Raw genomic sequence first — 8,141 nt, forward strand, 5'->3', positions numbered from 1 at the left:
CCGCGAGTTCCGAGGAGCGTAGCGACGAGGAAAAACAGGTACAGTTGTTCAGGGCGTCGTTTTAAGTAGCGTCAGCGGAGTACCTGAATGATTGTACCTGTTTTTCCGGTCGTCGCAGCCCAGCCAAGCCTCATAGAGGCGCCATAGCAGGCTTTACGAAACGTGCAAGAGCTCCAACGCACGTCACATGTCAACATGCATATTCGCGCTCGCACTTGGAGCTCGGTCGCTGAACGTGCAGCGCAGCGTGTGCTTCGCGCACCGGTCTTGACGACCATGCGCAACCCACGACGTTGCGCCGGCGACCGGGGGCGTTACTCAAGCGCCTGGGCCCGGAGCGGTACCTATGGGGTGTGCTGTGTTGGCGCTGTGTCTGATTTTTCTGAGGCCGCCATTTGGCGGGCGAGCCCCGGCTTGCTCTGCTGTCCTCACCTCAAGACGACTATTGTCGCGATTTTGTCTTTTTAGGCGCTCGCTTGATGTTGTTGACAGAGAGCCAAGGAAAGCGGAGCGCGTTTGGCCCGTTGAGGAATTCGATGTGGGTTCGAAGAAGTGCAGGAATGCGAACATCATCCCGTTCGTGCATTCTGACAATCGAAACCTATCGCTTGTAAACATGTGGTACCCTGCAAAAGAGGCAGTTTCGCTGGAACACTGGGATCGCATACGAGTTCGTCGATACAGGCAACATATTTGACTTCTGGGATGTAGAGATCGAAACCTAGGGCGCCAAGGAAGACGCACTCCATGGCATTTATGCGATCGATGGGGCAGGGGCGTTCCGCCGGCTGGACACGACCCCAGGCTACGGAAAAGTCTACATTTCGGAGAGGTGTGTCATCCCAGTATTTCTGCGCGATCATCATCGCACAAAGAAGAAGTCGCTTGCAGTTTCGGCTCGTCACACGGAGGTGAGGATGATACGAGAGAATCCTAATCACGAGCATGAGCGCGATGACTGTGCACTCAGGAGTGAACATGCAGAGTGCGAACATCTGGAAGACGAAATCATGCAGCTGGGGTAGCCCAAGATGGGGGGTATTAGTTAGAACCTGAGTGTGTTAGGTGCATGCATGGCTGAACTCAAGTGACTCGAGAGCTGCTCTTCCTAGACACAGGAGAAAACGCCGACCTCGCTCCAAAACGCACGGAGTTGTGGCGGTTCCTCTGCGTCCGCAGGTGCCATCATGAACTCGACAAGCAGACAGATACCCATCGTGATGACTGCGTCTGCTGGCGCCTCAGCCTTGGGTGCGACGAAAATCCTAGTTGGGGCGATGAACGGTGCGCCTGCATGCTGCGGCACCACGAGCCTAAGTGCTCACATACTCGAGTTTGATGAAATACTCTGTCGGTAGGAGCGCAGCAAAATACGATTGCCCGTCGCGGAGGGATTTGGAATTTCTCGGTTCGTGGTTTACATCCTCCTCGTGGTCACGCTGGGGCCCGTCATCACACATCTCTGTGTCACCAAGATGTGTCACCTAATTGTCACCTAATCTGGCTGAATGTGAGTCCGGAAACACACCTTTGTCTTACTCCCGAAAACATTTGTTAGCTTGGGTGCCCAGAGCTTGGGCACGGACTTGGGCATACGTGCCCGTGGCCAACTGCCTCGTGGCTGTCGCGCATATTCCCTACAAATAAATCGCAATAAATGGTTCAGAGCATGCATGTCTGCGTAGTAGGGCATCGGTTCGCACTCGTCTCGCGTCCTTCCTGCTTCTCGCAATTCTGGACAGGGAGACATCACCATCTCCATGTCCTCGCGCTCCAACTGGCGCTCCCATTCCAAAATTGTATCTTCGTTGTTTGGGGATTGTTCCGCAGAGAGTTTCTTTTCCCATTGATTCAGCTCCGAATCCATGCTTTCAGTCATTGTTGGTCACCCTCGGGCTGTCGAGGCGGGGTGATCTCTAGAGCTGAAGGGTTGATTTGGTTTTCGACCCTACAGCTCTCTCAGTGTCTGGTGTTACACACCAGACCCAGCGTAAAGAGAGGAGGGTAGTTACTTAAACTACCTCAGCCATTCCCAGTTACCACTGTGTGATATAAACATCACCCACGGCAACTCCGCTGTTAATATACGACGGCAACTCCGTTGCCTAGTTAGCTAACTAGCAAAACCTTATTTCTCTAGCGAACTGAGTTCCTGTGGGTCTCTCAGGCTCATGTCCAGGCGCCGGGCCCCTGTGAGGGCGTGGTGAGGGCGCTCCGTGAGGGGTCCAAACCAGGTCCAAACTGGAGCGCGTCGAATTTCCCACGGGCTGGGGGAGGAGGGGGGTAGGCTCCAGGAATGACCGCGAACGAAGCCCCCCACTTAGAGGTCTCTGTACCACGGTCCCACTCGACAAGAGTACGGGCGACTGCACATGCTGGGCTTTTATGCGGGGAGACACCCGATGTCAGTCCCAGATTTTTGCGTCGTGGCGGCTTCATTGGGGCGAGTGCGCTCTGCTAAGACTTCTCGGACGCGACGCGCGTCGCTATGAACAACAGTGAATCTGAAGCCGCTGTCGATGATGACATCGCCATTCTTGGGGATTTCGCCATGAACGGCGCAGAGAAACCCAGAAAGCGTCACACAGTCAAAGTTTTCATCGTCAAGAGGGCTTTTTTTCGTCCAGTCTCCGTGCGACTCGTGTTTACGCTTGCCAGTATCATTGTCTTGGTGCATATCGTAATCTGTGTCGTCCTCATCAGAGGCACGAGCAGTGCGAACGTGCGGGGCGAACAGGGCCGCACGGACGTCATCGAGCTCAGCCTCGCCCTTAATAGCGTATGCACTCGCCAATGCGTTCGTGGTCGAGGGATCCCCGTCTGCACTGGGCTGTAGGATAACCTGTATGAGGGAGCGGTCATCGACGTCTGCGCCCTCCTCCGCATCCTCTTCATCATAAATCTCTCCGACAATCTCCTCGAGGATGTCTTCCAGGGAGACAATGCCTGCTGTCCCTCCATACTCATCCACCACGACCGCAAGGTGACAGCGTCGGCGCCGCATGGCTTCTAGTACGGCCCACACGCTCATAGACTCCGGCACGAAATAGGCAGGTTCAAGACCGGGTTCATCCCGGACACGCGTCGCACGAAGCGCGGCCTCAGTCGTCGCCATTGGCGGCGCGTGTAGTGTCATATTCGTTGTATTGGTCCTATGTTTCCTGAGGGGGAGGGGGTTTGAACCATCAATCGCATTAAACTCTGCGTATCGGATTAGCGACTTGGCAAGGAGTATGCCCGTGATATTATCGACGTCGTCGTTGAATGTGGGAAGGCGTGAATATTTTGTCGATGTCATGACTTCGAGGGCGTCTCCTAGCGAGGCCTCATCGTCGAGCGCGACTACTTCCACACGGGGTGTCATCACTTCGGCAACCCTGGTGACTTGGAGGTCAAGGACGCCCTTGACCATGTTGCTTTCGCGAGCCCCAATACCACCGCTCAGGCGCGCACCTTCGACAAGGAGGCGCAGCTCACCTGCCGACACATCGCCGGCGTGACCCTCATATTCCAGGCCAAGAGGTCGTAAGATTTCTTTGACCCCAAAGGAGAAGGCGCGTCCAACGGGCGCGAGAAAGACCGCAAGTGTGCGGATGTATGGTAAAGCGAACCGCGCGATTGGCTCTGCGTTCTGCACACCCAGTGTCTTAGGCAGGAGCTCGCCGAAGAATATTGTCACTGCCGCGAAACCGAGCCCAGCAACCGTCAACCGTTGTGGGCTGTGGCCAAAGCAGGCTCCTAGCGCGCTAGTCGCTAGTGTCGTGCCACAGACAGTGCAAACTGTCGACGCGACCAGCATCGTCGTCATCACTCGGGTGATGTCGTTCACTACGACCGCGAACCTGCGTTGGGTCCCATCATTCCAGTTGGCGACCGATCTTTATCAAATCAAGGCCACTTGGATTACTCTAGCGGCAAATAATCTAGGTATGAGCGGAATCTCTCCGACCAGTCGCTGGTAGTTCTGAATCCCATATATCTCGATACAGTGTAAGTTTCCCGCACTGCATAAACGGCGAGTCTTTGCCCTCCTCCTCCGCAAATTCGCGCACCTTCCAAGGCCATAGCGTTGTGATGGCTATCTCTGCCGCATGCACTGCCGAGGCCAGTACAAAGAGCACACCCCATCCCATCACCCGAGGCGCTACACGCACATTCGAGATACCACTGCTCCCTGAATTGGGGAGGCCCATCGCAGCTACACACGGCGCTGCAGCCGCAAACGCACACAGGGTGAATCCTCCACGAAAGAGGGGCGCCCTGCGGTACTTTTTGAATAGTGCCGCGTCCTTCCGCGTCCCTGCGTATCGGTCTTTCTTGGTCAAGTAGACCCTGGCGTCCATAATCATTGTATCTTGGAGTGATATTAGAGCATCGGCGCGGCGCCTTCTGCCAGGCGCAGAAAAAGCGGAAACAACGCTAATGACGAGCACTGCCGTGGGACGCATCGAGACGCAATTCTGGCCCCTTCAGCCGGCAGAGGTCTAGTCGAGAGAACGTACAGAGGCTGCAATTTCTTTTTTCTCTTGCTACTTTCCTGGTTGCCGGGGTTGTTTAGGACTCCAAGTACCCATTTTAGTGAAGGGTAGCCTAGCTAATTCCCTCTACAGCCGCGGCACCGGCGCGCGGGCGCGGCGCGCTCGGTCCAGGGGTTCGAGTTGGGTTTGAGTGTTGATTTGCTGAAGCATTTTTAATGAAAAATCTATTGGAGCAAGAAATTTGGCGAATATGCTAGCGGGCTGGTACCTGGGGACTACTCTAGGACAGTATAGAGTAACCCTCTCCTGATGGGAATCAGGGCTGCTGCTCAGCAGCCCCATCTCACTTTTCCATTTTCAGTCTAAGTCAGGAACACTGCCATCTCCCCTCAAGTCCATGGGTCAAGTGGTCCCGGGGCCGCGGCGTCGTGCGGTGGCCTGTCAGACAAACTCTCTAGTCTAACTAATTGTTACCGTACCCTATCAGGCGAGCGCGGGGAGGGCCACCCCGTCGGCTCTTGCGGCAAGATGAGCGCGAACAGGAAACTTCAAACGGAGATCGATCGGACTCTGAAGAAAGTCGAGGAAGGTGTCGAGATCTTCGATGAGATATGGGACAAGGTCTATTCGGCGACTCAGCAGAACCAGAAGGAGAAGTATGAGGTGGACTTGAAAAAGGAAATCAAGAAACTCCAGAGACACCGGGATCAAATCAAGACATGGGTTGCGTCGTCGGACATCAAAGACAAGCGTCCGCTGACTGACGCGCGTCGCGGTGTCTGTACACGGGATGGCTTCCTAGATGAAGAGCTCAATGCTAGGCGCGAAAGCTCATCGAGACGAAGATGGAACAGTTTAAGGTTTGCGAGAAGGAGACAAAGACCAAAACTTATTCTAAAGAGGGCCTCGCTCGCGAGACTAAGATTGTGAGTCCCACCGCCGTCTGGTATAGGAATTCGTCGGGGGAACTATTTTAGCTTCATAGAACTCAATTGTCTTAGGACCCCCATGAGGCGGCCAAAAATAGCACGCGGGATTGGCTTTCAGAAAAGGTAGATCAGCTCTCACTGCAGATCGACATGCACGAGGCCGATATGGAAAAGCTCACATCGGGTAAAGGGTCCAAACGGAACAAGCAAGAGATTGAACAGCTCGAGGCGTCCATTAAGCGCCACCGGTGGCACATAGCTCGGCTAGAGCAGATCACACGGCTTCTGGATAACGATGCTCTCCAGCACGAGCAAATAAATGAGATCAAAGAGGATGTGGAATATTATATTGACGCGAATCAAGAGCCAGACTTCATGGACGCCTATGACGAGACAATGGATATTTTTGAGTCACTTGATCTGGGCGACCTCCCCACAGATGAAGATGCGGCCGCGGCCAATACAGACGAAAAGAAGAAGAAGAAGAAGAAGGGAGATGACGACGACGACGACGAAAAGGATGACAAAAAAAAAAAAAAAAAAGACAAGCAGGCTGAAAAGGAGGCGAAAGAGGAAGCCAAAAAAGAAAAGAAGGCTAACAAGGCCAAGGCAGCCACGGCAATGCCACTAACGATTGGTCGTGCGACAGTAGCGAAAGCGGCGCCCGCGCCCGTCCCCGCTGCGGCTGCGCCTATCAAAGGTGCCAAGGGCGCGTCTACCACTAGCAAGGGCATGCCAACGCCCGGTGTTCCGACGCCTCAGCAAGTTGCTCCGCCGGCGTCTGGTGCCGAGTCGCTCGCAAACATCCTCAAGCAGCAGAGTGCGCAGCAACAGCAAACTGGTGTCGCAATGGCCGACAGGCTTCGGGCCCAGCAGCAACAGCCAACGGCCCCAGTGCCTGGAGCTGCTTTTTCTGCAGCGGCGCAGCGATCACAGCATCAACAACAGACCTCCAGCCTCGTAATGAGCCAACAGGCACCAGGACGTGGGGCGCAGGGCGGTGCGCAGGGAGCTGGCGGTTCAATTGGCTTTGGTACCACGCGCTCAGGGCAAGGCAACAGTTCAGGCTACGGCTATGGTGCGAATGACTCTCGGGCAGGAACGCGACAGCAAGGTCTCGCTCCGCAGCATGCTAAGCAATCACAACAAGGAAATGACGGTGGACTTAGCTTGCTTGGTCGGACGCGCGCACCGGGCACACTGCCACCGTCAAACCTCCCAACGATTGGTCCCGCCTCGGGTCAGCAAGGCATCGCAGCGACCATGTTTCAAAATGCGCCTGGTTCGGGTGCGTTCGGGACCGTGCCAGCACACAGTGGTGCACCTCAGGCTCCTGTAATCAGTAGTGGACATGGCAACGTCACGCATAATAGTCCTACGCAGAGCCGAGGCGCACATATTCCTCTCGACCAGTGCTTCGCGCCTGGTGCCAGCCTTGAGCCCCTTCTTGATATCTCTGAACATATGGCTGCCGATGACACTTATGTGCGCCTCCTCGATGCGCAGGGACCCAGCGGTCATGATGACAGCGCCTCAAGTGCGAGTGCTCATAAGCTTGCGGCCCTTGCACTCAGCATGCGCCGCGCTCCACGCAAGGCCGATTCGGAGCGTCCAAGGCAATATGTGCCCCGAAATCCCTATGCCACACCGCCAGCCTTTCCTTCGACGCCCGCGTCGACCTTCGACGACGCGAAGGTCTTCGAAAAGCTTGGCACTGACACACTTTTCTTTATTTTCTACTATCAACAAGGAACCTACCAGCAGTATCTTGCTGCAAAGGAACTGAAAAAGCAGAGCTGGCGCTACCACAAGAAGTATATGACCTGGTTCCAGCGCCATGAGGAGCCTAAGGTGACGACAGACGAGTTTGAGCAAGGAACTTACGTGTACTTTGATTACGAGACCGGCTGGTGCCAGCGCATCAAATCCGACTTCACCTTTGAGTATAATTTTCTTGAGGATGAACTCGTCACCTAATACCCCTCTTGCGAGCCACCCTGGCTGCCCAACCCAGCCCATGCTTCTCAGCGAACATGACACTGCTCCCCAAAGGCTGGGTCTAATCGAATGACGATTCCCATGAAGCCTAGGCCACTGCCGGTTCCCACGAGGCCCAGGGGTCGTAGAGAGATTCGAACGCCGAAGCCCCAAGACGACTGCCTGGCTGGGTTGCCATGGCATGTCATAGAACATACTCGTGCTGCCCCTGAGGCCAGCGACGTGCCAGAGAGCACCAGGCTCAGCGAGGTTGCACAGTCGCCGGACAGTGCACCTGCTGGATAGTAGTCTGACTGGCGTCATAGCGACGTAGGACTTGAAGCTGCTAAACTATCCTATGTGCCATGAATTACTAGTAGGGGGGGTCAATAGCAATGGCATGCCAGCAGACCTCGCGAAGCAAAGCGTGCCGGCACGAGCAGAAATCGCGCTCCTGCCGGTGTGCCGACACACCTGGTCGAGCCCCGAGCAGAATCAGTAGAGTAGAGTAGTAAATTTCCCCCGGTGGCAACTTAACCAAGCGCGGCAAGTCGCAAACTCAGACCCGCAGGAAATTTGGTGAGAACCTGGCTAGTACAGCTCAATGATTTCGTACTCGTCCTGATCCACGAGCTTCTTGCCTGCGAACGTTTGCAGGCTCTGACCCGTTCTCTCGAAGCTACAGATGACAATGGACGCCGCAGCTCTCACGGGTTTGGTTTCGATTTATTCGTCTGTTTTCGACATCGGGAGCAGA

General features: G+C 55.1%; 3 protein-coding genes across 3 annotated transcripts; 1 reads left to right on the top strand and 2 right to left on the bottom strand.

The window, feature by feature from the left end:
- Nucleotides 1-2: 2 nt before the first annotated feature.
- On the bottom strand, nucleotides 3-1,879 carry AURANDRAFT_72458 (expressed protein; the record flags this gene model as incomplete). Its single annotated transcript, XM_009042394.1, has 7 exons — nucleotides 3-344; nucleotides 433-601; nucleotides 669-805; nucleotides 872-1,052; nucleotides 1,127-1,313; nucleotides 1,375-1,484; nucleotides 1,529-1,879. The coding sequence occupies 6 exons, from the start codon at nucleotides 1,877-1,879 to the stop codon at nucleotides 443-445; spliced, it is 1,125 nt and encodes a 374-aa protein (XP_009040642.1).
- Nucleotides 1,880-2,383: 504 nt separating this feature from the next.
- AURANDRAFT_32064 (hypothetical protein) lies at nucleotides 2,384-4,133 on the bottom strand (the record flags this gene model as incomplete). The annotated part of the gene is made up of 4 exons (XM_009042393.1): nucleotides 2,384-2,612; nucleotides 2,736-3,152; nucleotides 3,201-3,842; nucleotides 4,015-4,133. The coding sequence occupies 4 exons, from the start codon at nucleotides 4,131-4,133 to the stop codon at nucleotides 2,384-2,386; spliced, it is 1,407 nt and encodes a 468-aa protein (XP_009040641.1).
- An 873-nt stretch (nucleotides 4,134-5,006) lies between these two features.
- AURANDRAFT_55061 (hypothetical protein) lies at nucleotides 5,007-7,752 on the top strand (the record flags this gene model as incomplete). Its single annotated transcript, XM_009042335.1, has 4 exons — nucleotides 5,007-5,255; nucleotides 5,309-5,404; nucleotides 5,480-6,367; nucleotides 6,821-7,752. 4 exons carry the CDS (start codon nucleotides 5,007-5,009, stop codon nucleotides 7,382-7,384), a joined length of 1,797 nt encoding a protein of 598 aa, XP_009040583.1.
- Nucleotides 7,753-8,141: the final 389 nt, after the last annotated feature.

The sequence above is a fragment of the Aureococcus anophagefferens genome (genome assembly GCF_000186865.1).
Source record: "Aureococcus anophagefferens unplaced genomic scaffold AURANscaffold_30, whole genome shotgun sequence".
In the NCBI taxonomy this organism is placed as follows: Eukaryota; class Pelagophyceae; order Pelagomonadales; family Pelagomonadaceae; genus Aureococcus; species Aureococcus anophagefferens.